The sequence below is a fragment of the Quercus suber genome, unplaced genomic scaffold, assembly GCF_002906115.3.
Source record: "Quercus suber isolate HL8 unplaced genomic scaffold, Cork oak 2.0 scaffold_7, whole genome shotgun sequence".
Classification (NCBI taxonomy): domain Eukaryota; kingdom Viridiplantae; phylum Streptophyta; class Magnoliopsida; order Fagales; family Fagaceae; genus Quercus; species Quercus suber.
The window spans coordinates 1,336,716-1,349,451 of NW_027069473.1; the positions used below are offsets into that span (position 1 = coordinate 1,336,716).

General features: G+C 36.2%; 1 protein-coding gene across 1 annotated transcript; it reads left to right on the forward strand.

Annotated features, from left to right (window-relative positions):
* Nucleotides 1–1,265: 1,265 nt before the first annotated feature.
* On the forward strand, nucleotides 1,266–2,868 carry LOC111987740 (B3 domain-containing transcription factor VRN1). The gene is made up of 4 exons (XM_065774892.1): nucleotides 1,266–1,341; nucleotides 1,413–1,697; nucleotides 1,797–2,020; nucleotides 2,371–2,868. Exons 1-4 carry the CDS (start codon nucleotides 1,266–1,268, stop codon nucleotides 2,647–2,649), a joined length of 864 nt encoding a protein of 287 aa, XP_065630964.1. The 3' UTR covers nucleotides 2,650–2,868.
* The last annotated feature ends 9,868 nt before the right edge of the window (nucleotides 2,869–12,736 follow it).

Below are 12,736 nucleotides of genomic sequence, written 5' to 3' on the forward strand. Positions count from 1 at the left end.
ATTTGCCTGTAATCGAGTTCTGTGGAAAATAAAATTGTGTGGGTTGTGTGACTTGCACTGCACATAACTCGATTTGAAAGTAATCGAGTTATGTGGAAGATCTTCTGGGCACTTGGATTCCACTGGGACTGCTTCTGGATTAGTCCAAATATATGGGCTGGGTCTGGAAGCCCAATGCACATAACTCGATATATGTATTATCGAGTAATCCTACGAATAACCCGATTTGCCTGTAATCGAGTTCTGTGGAAAATAAAATTGTGTGGGTTGTGTGACTTGCACTGCACATAACTTGATTTGGAAGTAATCAGGTTATGTGGAAGATCTTCTGGACACTTGGATTCCACTTGGACTGCTTCTGGATCAGTCCAAATATATATGCTAGGTGTGGAAGCCCAATGCACATAACTCAATATATGTATTACTGAGTAATCCTATGAATAACCCGATTTGCCTGTAATCGAGTTACGTGCAACCCAACCAACGCAACATGGATTCCTTTTAGTTACAGTGCACACAATATGGATTGGTTACAGTTACACTGCACATAACTTGATTACTTAATAATCAGGTTATGTGGAAGACCGACCACCATCTTGGACACTTTATTTGAGTACTTAGCCTAATGTGCATCAACAGTTACGATTCTCAGCAAAAAACACTTTGGAGAACTAGAACGATGACTTCTCAATGCCGGAGGGACAATGGGGATGGTCTTGCTGATCTTACCACACACTTCCCACATTTTTTCAAGATTATTATGCCTCAAACTCTAGCAGAAGGAAAGCTTGTAAGTATACTTAATTTCATTGCCGAGTTCTCTCTAAAAATCATATGCTAATTAACGTCATCCACTTTATCTTTTTATTTGGGATTCTTGAAAAATTTTACATTTGTTGATGACCAAGTTTAAGAAAAATCTATGAAGTTGTTCATGTTACATATAGTCATAAAAAGCTTTCATTTTGTAATGCGTAGGTTACAGTGGAACAAAATATCCCATAAGTTTTGATTTTATTTTCTTAATTACATCTTTCTGCCACTGTCTATATGGTTTTTGCCTAGGTTTGTTTCTTCCAACAAGTATCTTCCTTGAACAATTATTAAAGTATTATTATAAAAGAATTAAATTTATTTTTCCTGTAATGGTACTGACTGCATAACTCAAAGTTTGCTTGATTGATTGCATGTGTTTATTTACAAAGCTTGCATTTTGTTCAAGTTCTTCTTTTTACAACGGATTCCAAAGAAGTTTATAAGCGAATATGGAGATTTGCAGATATGGCTTTCTTACGATTCCAAATGGTACAAAATGGATAGTGAAGTTGACAAAACGTGATGGTTAGGTTTGTTTTCAAAATGGTTGGTCCGAATTTGCAAGCTGTCATGCTCTAACCCTGGGCACTTGCTAGCTTTCAGATATGAAGGAAATTCACAATTTTCTGTACTCATATTCGATGCCACTGCAACAAAAGTAGACTATCCTGCAGTTGAACTCCAAGTTCGTAGGATGGAAGACAATGAGAGTGATGATAACTCTATTGAAATCATTGATGGCTTTATGCCAAGCCGAGAAACAGGGAAGAAACCACCAGTACCATGCCTTCTACCTCATAAGAGGCAAAAAACCAATCCATCAATGTTAGAGAAATCAAAAAGGCAGTTTGGGGTATCTTTTACTAGGGGAGAGAGTTCAGGTTTGAATTTTACACTTTTGTAAGGAACTGGTTGATTTTGTAAGCTTGTTCACTATTAATTTCATGTGCATGAACTGATTAATTGTCATGTCATTTCAGGATTAGCTCATGGGGTTGGAAGAAATCGAGTAGGATGCAAAAGCAGCTCGTTAGTTAAACTTGAATCTGACTGCAATCTGGATGAGTCTTTCTCACATGACCATTGTCCTAAGAAAGATGGTGGTGTAGCTAAAAATCATGTGAGAGCCAATGCTTTGAAATCAGAAAATCCCCTTTTCATGGTTATCATTCATCCATCATACATTAATGGCAAGGATCATGCGGTAAGCTTTCAGCTGAAAATATTGTTGGGTTTTAGAAATGCAACTCCCATTAACTTTGATTTTCCATAGGTCAATTAGAAAGCATGTAGCATCGAGTTGTTGATGGACATAACTTGGTAATGATTTGCTTCATTGTGTTTTTAGTTCAAATATTATCATCTTAGGTGTTAGAAGGAAATCACATAAGAATGTAAAGTCATTATGAACAACATGATCAAATCAAAATGGCATCAACATAACTGCCATCCAACCATCAACATAACATATAGTGATAGTACTGCCTCAAAACTGCTTTTCATTCCAATGGGTTCAGTATGGGTTTGAAATACGTCTTCTTGTTTTTTGTACAGAGCTTACCCTATAGCATTATCAACTACTTACTGAGAGAAGGCTTTACCATGGACTACACCAAAGGAAGTACACTCACTGTGAAGCTCGAGGTTGTGGACCGGTTCTGGCCTGTGAAGTTATACATTTATGAAGGAAAATACTCATCGTGTGTTGTATTTGCTGGTTGGTCTGCATTTGCAAGGGACAATACTTTGCGAGTAGGAGATGTTTGCATATTTGAGCTGAATATGAGGGATGATGTTGTGTTCAAAGTCCACATTTTCAGATGCCTTGATTAAGTGGTTACTAACTTTGCATTGTAAGTAAAAATGTTGGATATGTATTGTTCTGGGAGCTTATTATTTTGCAACTACTCTGTTCGATCTTCAAAGATAGTAGTTTGTCAAGATTTCATATTTGCTGAGTTGTTAGTATTTACCAGAATTTATGTATAGACTGGATATGTGATTTGTGTGTTGGTATTTTTGAGTTATGATCTATATTGGGTTAATGTTTGAGATTTTAGTATGTGGCATTAACATGACTTTTATTTCTCCTTGTGGTTATGTGTGGGTTCCGAAAAAACTGTGTCTAGCTCTCTAATAAAACCATGTGAGGCACTTGTACAGAGACATGAAATTGGCCTCCATCTGTAATTAGGGTCCTGTGAAGTTTGCATGTTGCACTGGTGCATTTGTTAGAGAGTTGGTGCATTGTATTATATTGTGATTTGTGCTTAAAGTTAGTTTGTGCTATAGTTGGTGGTGGAGAATCACTATCAAGGGATGCATGGATAGAAACCCCAATTGCTCCATAAACAATCAGATTTCAGAGCTGGATATGTTATGCAAAAAGGTTTCTCAATGCTAAAGTAGAGCAATTGCACAAAGTATATAGAGGCATTGGCAGTCAATACTTTTGTTGTCCTTGTTGTTTTTCCTCTTGGACTGGTTGCTCTATATTATGATTGCTTAAATAATCAAAACCAATCCGGTTAATACATGCAAATATGCAATTAGTGAAGTTTAATTTCTCTTTTGAAATGTAAACTTGATTGCAAAGTCATCACAAAAAGTTTCTCAAAACCAATCCGGCTGGGATTAAACTATTCTCTTTTTTGGGATTGCTAGAGATGGTTCGTATATGTCTGGCCATTCGATGTTTTTTAATTTATTTTTGGGAGTGTCCACTTGGTTCAAGGAATAATCATCCACCTGTGATCACTAACTGAAATGAAATTAGCATAACACAATAGGATTCAATATTGGTTCAAGAATAAGGATGAAACAACACCCACTTCTCATACTCTACCCCAACTCACTAGTAATAGTAAAAATCTTTCATGGACAAAAGGAAGCCATACATTTCCTCTAATACCAAACAAAGAATAATTTCATTTTTCTCTCAAAAAGAGAGTCTAATAGATTATTAATCATTCATATACACCAACGGTCTTTTCCGCAATAGAGACATTAAGGCTGACATTGATGTAATGCTACCCATTGATGTTTCCACATGTGAGAAGACCTGTTGTATGAAAAAGAAGATCACTACCTAAGTAAATTACGGATGAAATTGGACATGTTATGCACCTTTTTTTTAATTTTTTTAATTTTTTTTTTATTATTAATAAGGATGAAACAACATGAATAATTCAAATCATTTACTAATTCAATCAAATTGTTCTAGACTCAACTTACCTCAGGCATGGATAAAACAGCTAAGTGTCTATTTGGGAACAATTTACTAAAATGGATAAAATGGACAAAACTAGACCAAAAGTGCCGAGATTTCTAGGAAATGGTCAGAATTGGACCGAAGTGGACCGGATTCACCAAAGTGGACCTAATAGACCGAAGTGGACTAAAAGGACCGAATGGACAGGACTAGTGGTGGAGCCAGAATTTTAGTTTAGAGGGGGCAAAATTAAAATATGATATTAAAAGTGAAATTAATCTAAAAAATATTAATCAACAATAATAACAAAATAAATAAACAATTGTAAGCAAATATGAATATATTTCATATTATTAAAATAAATAAACAAAAATAACCAATTCATAGCTACTAAAAATTTACAAATTTATGAAGTAAGAAGGTGATTAGTGTTACTTAAAAAATATAATGAATAAATGTTTGAAATGAATTTTTTGTGATTTGTGACATGTTAATTTGTAAGACATAAGTTGTAAAATTTGTAGTATTTCTAACATCATTCAAGGATAAAATGCTGTCAAAAGTATCATAAATAGTAAAAATGGTGTACATAATGAAATAAAATAAAAAATAAAAAAATAGTGAAATAGGTGCAAGTTACAGTAGGACAAGACAAAAGCAATGGTTAATTTGGTCACTTCCAACAAGTAAATGGTCAAAATATAACTACTTTAGATTACTACTACTAAAAAATTTAAGGAGTCAGGGGGGGCACCCCCCCCCCCCCCCTTGGCTCCTCCAGTGGATAGGACCTAAGAGACCAAAGTGGACCTAATGGAGCAAAAGGACCAAATGGACTAAAGTGTACCTAAGGGACAAAAGTGGACCAAAATGGACCAGAAAGAGCGAATGACCATACATAATTTGAATGGACCAAATGGACTAAAGTAGACCTAGGGGACTAAAGTGGACCTCAATGGACTAAAAATTCGCAAATGACCAAAGTGGACTGAATGGACCCACGTGGACCAAAATAGACCAAAATTAACTGAATGGACTGAAGTGGTCAAAATTGGATCGAAATGGACCTAATTGGACCAAATTAACTAAATTGAACCGAAGTGGTGTGAAGGGACTAAAAGGACATTGTTTGTGTTACACTATACATAACTCGATACAGGAATAATCGGGTTATGTGGAAGACCCTTCTGGGAACTTGGATTCCTCTTGGACTGCATCTGGATCAGTCCAAATATCTGGGTTGCGTCTGGGACCACACTGCACATAACTCGATTTTCGTATTATCGAGTATCTGTATAACTCGATTATTAAGATATCGAGATATGTGATTACCCACCATTATAAACTCTCCCCCAGTTGTGTAGAATTTGCAGCAGTTCGAAATTACATCTTCGATTGCTCTCAACTACATCTAGCTAGAATCGAGAATTTCCCACACAAATTCTTCGAAGATTTTACATAGTAAGACTCTTTTAACCGTTATTGTCTTTAAAATTACACATTGGTGGTGTGGTATTCTCTATTAATTTTTGGATGATGCTTCAAACTTCATTGTCTATGTAGATTGTGATGGAATTGGGCGTTTGATTAGTCAAATGCTTTGTTGTTAGTAAGGTTACTTGCTTATCTATTAGGTTGTCTTCGACTAGTCTCCTTCCACAAAATGAACTTGCTGTTTGTATGTATGAACTGTACATTGTGCAATTTAAGGTTTTTTGTACAAGTTGGTGAAACTTACTACATGTAGCTACGAATTTCGAAAATGTGTCAGGTCCTACATCCATTTGTATGTTTCCTGTATAATATTATTGCTGTTAGAATGCTTGCTATCGGTGCATGACATTATTGATCATTTTGACAAAATTGAATATGTTAACAAATTGCATGTTGGCTCTTTGAGTTCAACTAAAGTTTATATACTATAGGTCTCTATCTTCAAATTATTGACTCGGTGCAAAATGCATTACAAATATTTCACCAACTAAACAACTTATGAATCTTGATCGTGTTTCCATTGTTGACCATCAATTAGTTATGGCTCCGAAGAGGGCTAAGAGGGGAAAATCCAAAGCTACATTCGAACCTAAAGTGGTGTTTGATCAATTAAGGTTCCTCACGCTTGAAAATGAGCAAACCTTTGAAACCTTGATTAAGCATAGGCGTATTTAGGGAGAAAGGCAAATAAATATACATGAACTGCATACTTCTGTCCGTGAGAATCTATAGTCTAGGCATTGGCTATCCCTGTGTACAAACATACATCCCCCTCCAGCTGACTTGATTAGAGAATTTTATTCGAATCTCTCGGTGCATGAGGATTGCGGTGGTCACAAAGTGGCATCATGGATATGTGGTGTGCCGTTTACAATTACTAGGGCCGACGTATCTAAAGCTCTTGATGTACCTATAATTCATACACCTATTTATCCATACTTTAGGTCTCCTCGTATTAATGATGTTATGGATGTTCTTATGGATGATCAGTCACTCGAAGTTCTGACCAAAGTATTAGCTCGAGTGAGTTAGGTGAGCTTAATTATATCTTCTTTAAGATAGCTTATCACAACATTTTTCCTATCTCTCATATCCATACAATCCCTATAAACAGGTGTTTCTTTCTTTACGCCTTGGTCACCAATAATTCTATTTGTTTTCCTTCCCTTTTCATTGAAACCATTGTGGAGGTGCGTAGGAGCAAGTATAAGAGGCATGGTCTATTCTTTCCAGTTCTCATCCATAGGGTCCTCAAATATTTACGATTAGACAACTTTCCTTTCCAAGAGTTGGTTCACATCCAAGCCCCCATAGGAGCCAAATTTCTGAAGTAGCGAAGTGCCTAAAATAAGTTTGTTGACCCTAGTGTTGGTTCATCCAAGAGACCATGAGTACAATCTACTACTGGAGATGTTCCATATGAGGACATGCATGGGGATCCCATGGCTGTTGTTGCCGAGGATGGTGATGATGAGGTAGATGTTGACATTGTTGCTGCAGCGCATACAGGCCCTCCTCCTTCATCTCTTCGTGCTATGATGGAGACCATTATGAGGACTCAAGCAACCTATGGGCAAGTTCTATATGGTCTTCTGCTGAGGTTGCAGCTCTATGAGTGAACTTAGCTGACTATAGACGTCCTGTTCCATCTTCTCCACCATCTGACTCTTGATGATTGCCATTGGCCATTTTACCTAAGGGGGGGATGAATTTTTAGTAGTTGTTGTAGCATATTTGGAGAATTGTTTGACAGCTCTATGAAGTGGCTTTCAGCCAGTTGTATATTTTGTTATTTTAGTGGCAGTTTTGAAGAACATGGTATCTGTGGAAAGTAATTTGATTTTTTTTGCGCATGATGGTTAATTTCATGCCCATCGTTACTATTATTAGTATTATTGAAATGGTTCTAACTATAACAATTTTTATGTTATTATGTGATTCTATATAATATCAAGTAGATCCAAAAATGTAAATAAGAATTATTTCATAATTCTGTATGGCGCTCACGTGTTATTACATTATAGTAATTATTAATACAAATTGAAGGTTTGTGAAAGCACAATTGGTTTACAGGGTTTGATATTGCCGATGAACCACCTAAGAGATTTTCCTTGGAGCAATGGCTGAAGCTATATCTTGACTTCAGGCAACTGTTTTTATTGAAGGTTTTGCTTTTTAGTCATGTGTTTTCCACTGATTGGATATCGTTGTTGCTCTCAAATCAGCAATTATATTATTCTGAATTTGGTCCCCGTTTGGACTGTACCTCATGTATCATATTTTATTACAAAATTTATTGATGAAACCTTGCAGTGTAGACTCATCCAAAAAGAAAAAAGCGACACTTGTCATGTACTCCCACATTAGGTTTAATGGTTTTTTTTAATCAAATATTGAGTGTATTGATTTCGCGCTATTGCAATGGAGTATACGAATGTTAATCGTATAGAATGTCAATCTTCATCGCGTTGTTCAATTGCTCCATGCATTGCACGGGTTAGCGACCAGTGATAGTCATAATAACTACAATAGCAATAATAACTACAACGAGTGCCAAGTCATTCCCAAAAAAAAAAAAAAAAAAAGTAACTGGATACGCCAGCTACTATTGTGCCAAGTCTAGTCCTATCAAACTGTTTCACGTGAATATGTACGCAAACTTTCTCATAGTACCCTCATTAGCCCGTTACTGTTACCCCAATTCGAATCATATCAAACTGAATCACATAAAAACTACATGTACTGTTTACAAAACTATCCCCCGTTTATAGAGTAGAAAATTAATAATTATAAAAAACAGATGTAAATTGAATTTCACATAGAATTAAATAAATGATAAATATAACTTATGATAGAACAGAAATTTGTTTATAAGGATGGCTATGGGGCTGCGTAATTTGTAAGAGTGATGCTTTTAACCTCTAAATGTTTAATGACCAAAGATAATAAACACTGTGATGTTCAGGATCTGTTTTGTGAAAGACCAAACATAATTAATAAATTAATATAGTGTAATTTCAGTGTGAAAGACTAAACACAATTAATATTGTGAAGTTTCAAGATGACCAAGTTTGAACTCTGAGGGCACGTCACCAGCCCGCTGTTGTAGCACTAATTGTAGTAATATCAAATTCCTTCAATCATAATAGATTAGACCAATAGACTTAGCCAAGTCATGTTCGCAATTCTACACGTGTTGCTTAATAGTGGCACTGTTTCACACCCACACTCACGTAGGTTTACAACTGTGAAATTGGATGCATAGATATCCCATTTACATCTGATGTTGCAACTATTGCCTGCCTTTGATGTGACATTGGGAACATTTAAAATCCTGTTGATATAGTGTTTTTCTAGCCTATATTGACATGATAAGCCCTAATAACTGAAATTGTAATGCCAGGACCATGAAATTATGTTATAAATGCAACACAATAATGATCTTCTTTCTACCCCGCTAACTTCGTAGATTAATTAAGCTATGAGTTGCAACACCTCAACATCAAATCGTACAATGCGAAACAAGTTTGGATCTACTTCAACAAGTGAATCATCATAAGTTCCAACAGATCAACAACTACAGACATACACAGACCACTATGGAGGGAAATGGGTTTGAAAGAAGAGAGATTTCGTTAATATGCTAATATACATGTACTAGAGTCTTGGAAGCGTCGGACACATTATGGTCGAAAAACCTACAAAACTAAGTACAAATACCACTGCAATAGAGCTCACTGAACCATCATAGTCAACCCTATACGAGAAGAGGTGTGAGTTAGAAGTGTATTGTCGATGGCACGAGTTACGAGTTCCTAAGGCATGCTCAGCCGAGTTACCTAGAGATGAACCTACCAACATATTTGCTCATCTTGAACAAGAGAACAACCAAATGCAAAGGTGACTAAACTGTTTTCACACAATCCAAAAAGCTAAGAAGCATCTAAAAGGGAAGGCACAAGAGTGAGCCATTAAGTCTATTAATGAAATTGCTGCGTTAGATGATGAAAGAGATATTTCATACTTCTCAGATTCAAGCAATGATGATTTCCAAAAATTTCTACCTACGAACATTAGACGTTGTTGTTAATGTCTACACATTCTGTGCAATACAAAATGTTGTTGTTAATGTTTGACAAATGATGATTATGTACGTTCAACTTTTGCAACTCTATAGATCAACTATTCATTAGTTTTGGCTAAGTAAAAGTAAAGTTGTTTCTTTTGTTTTCCCTGCTATTCTTTGTTGCTACATATCATTCTTATGCTTTGATTGGACAATGTCCTCTGCTTTGTAATGTACGAAAAACCTTAAGAAGTGAAATGACTTCAATTAGATATGTTGATGTTTCCAATGTTCTGTTTGTGTAACTTGAAATGTTACACACATAACACTCATCACCCAAATTAGATTTATTGCACATTACATGTAGGAAAATTTAATAGATTTAATACATACAAACTCATCCAAACTACACAGACCAACCACACATATGATTCAATAATACGAATAATTCAATTATATGAGTTGATTAAGTTGCTATATCATTACATGTATCCGTGTATCTTATTTTTGCCAGTGTACTACTTTATATAGGTACATTATAGACTCATCCAAACCAGACTAACCACTCACTCACTAAAAATTCATATGGCTCACACAAGGTCATCATTACGATGATATTTGGCTTACTTAGAAATAGGCCAAATGCCTTAAAGCCTGCTCAGCCTCTAAAATGTTTTATTCAAGTTATTGGTTTGCTGTAGCATTGCTTCAAAGCTCCCTAATGTTGCAATTGTGATGATCGGAAGCCATTGATGTAAGCCTTGGAAGCATAGTTGCACTCATGTAATTTTACATTGATGTTGAGAAAATGTAACTACATCTTGTACCCGCAAAGACTCGCTGAAAAATTTGTAAGGAAATATAGTGATAAAACTCTCCAGTGTTGCAACACTCATTGCTCGTAATAGTAGCATTTCGCAAGTGAGGTTGGAGAAGGCTAACATAGCTCGGCACTATTAAGCCAAGTCATGTTTGCAGTTTTGCATGTGCTACTCAACAGCTCGCCACTGTTGATCCCTGTTCAATCATATCATCCATGCTCACATGAATACATAGATATGCAACTTTTTGCAATGCATTATTTTCAATGATGCAGAGGATCCCTCAAAAGTGTAAGCAAAATCTTGGGGGTGAGCTGTCCACCATTGCTACACTGATGTTTACAGTTCTACATGTGATGCTCAACATCTTGGCACTGTTGAACCCTGACCACAAGTACCCATCTCCACTCACGTGAATGCACAGACGTGCAACCCTTTGCAATGTACCGTTTTCGAGGAGGTAGAGCATCCCTGAATTGGTTCATTATAATTTTGGAGGTGAGCTGTCCACCATTGCTACACTGATGTTCGCAGTGCTATATGTGCTGCTTAACAGCTTCGCACTATTGAACCCTATCTAGTCATATCACCTACACGCACGTCAATACACATATATGCATACTTTTGCAATGCACTGTTTTCAAGGATGCAGAGCATCCCTAAAAAGTTTATGATACGTTTTAACATAGCTCGACACTATCTCGTCAAGTCATGTTAGATGAACCACATGAATGCTGAATAGTCTTCAACAAGACATACCAAACTGGTCAGAGAAAAGTCTTAAAATCACATCCATTAGATATAAACCATATCATTAAATATAAGCGTAAACATCACTAGTTTAAAATTTAAACAGGTTATCCTAGTACGAACTCTGATGGTTAACCACATGGAATATTGAGACACTAAGCACAAGAGGCTTCCTCCTGATCTCCTTATTCTAAATTATTGTCTTTCGAAAATGCAATCCATCCTTTCCCAAATCTCATTGCTAAATAAGTTTTGATGGGGGTAATAGCACAAGACATTGAAGTGTGACAAATCGCTTCCCAATTATATACTTGGTAGGAAATTCAAGATGTACATACTGCACAAGTAGGAGAAATAACTAAGCATTAAAGCATATATGTTTCAAGGCCATATTTAACAAGACGGTGATGATCACATTATGTATAAAGGCTCACCACCATATTATTCAGCCGCGAGATACCCATGAAAGAAAGATTGTTAGGCTTGAACTTTTCGGCTGCTTGGATTGCTCTCTCTCTTCCTCTAGACATGCTAGAAAATATTTTCGTAACAAACTTTTCTCTGACTTCATCTTTTGTGGGCAAATCATCTGAGGGAGACATGTTTGTATGATCTTCTTCTAAGTTTATTATTTCTACCTGATGATCTTCCGATTTATAGTGCTTGCTCGGTGGATATTGAATCCCAGTGGTAGTCTTATCAAATATAAGAACATGGAAGCTTGAATTTCCTTCATATTTGAAGACTAAAAAATAACCATCACAGATAAGATGGTATTCAACGAAATCCTACCAACCAAGTTTCTGGACAAAATGTTGTTATCAGTTTTCTTCAATCCCACTTGCCAAATACCATTATAGGGAGCAATGAGTGTAGCTACGGTGGATAGCTTAGCACTATTGAACCCTGACCACAAGTACCCATCCACACTCACGTGAATACATAGAACATTCCTGAAAAGTTTATGCATCAATTTTGGGAGTGAACTGTCCACCATTGCTAAACTGATGTTCGCAGTGCTGCATGTGCTGCTTAATAGTTTCGCATTGTTGAACCTTGTCTAGTCATATCACCTACACACACGTCAATACACAAATATGCATCCTTTTGCAATACACCACTTTCAAGGATGCAGAGCATCCCTAAAAAGTTTATAATACATTTAACACAACTCGGCACTATCTCATCAAGTTATGTTAGATGAAGCATAGGAATGCTGAATAGTCTTTACGTGAATAAATACACAACCTCCTTTGCAGTACACATCACCAGCCCGCAGCTATAGCATAAGCTATAGCCATATCAAACAGCTGCCTCAGTGAACCACAAGCACTAACAGGTGCCATTGTATAGCCAAGTCATGTTCGCAGTTTTGCATGTGCTCCTCAACACCTCATTGAACAATACACTGTTGAGTCATATCATCTTTATTCATGTGAATACTTACCCTTATATATAGTCACATCCATGTGAATACTTGCCCTTGCAAAACTCCTATATAAAGTCTTATTTACATCTACAATTGCAAAATATCTACACATACCGAAGTCCCATTTACATCGATCCTTGCAAAACATC

Coding starts and splice junctions, on each gene's coding strand:
- LOC111987740 (XM_065774892.1), top strand. CDS start 1,266: ATGGAGATTTGCAGATATGGCTTTCTTACGATTCCAAATGGTACAAAA. Junction 1,698..1,796: donor TACTAGGGGAGAGAGTTCAG/GTTTGAATTTTA, acceptor ATGTCATTTCAG/GATTAGCTCATGGGGTTGGA. Junction 2,021..2,370: donor TTAATGGCAAGGATCATGCG/GTAAGCTTTCAG, acceptor TTTTTTGTACAG/AGCTTACCCTATAGCATTAT.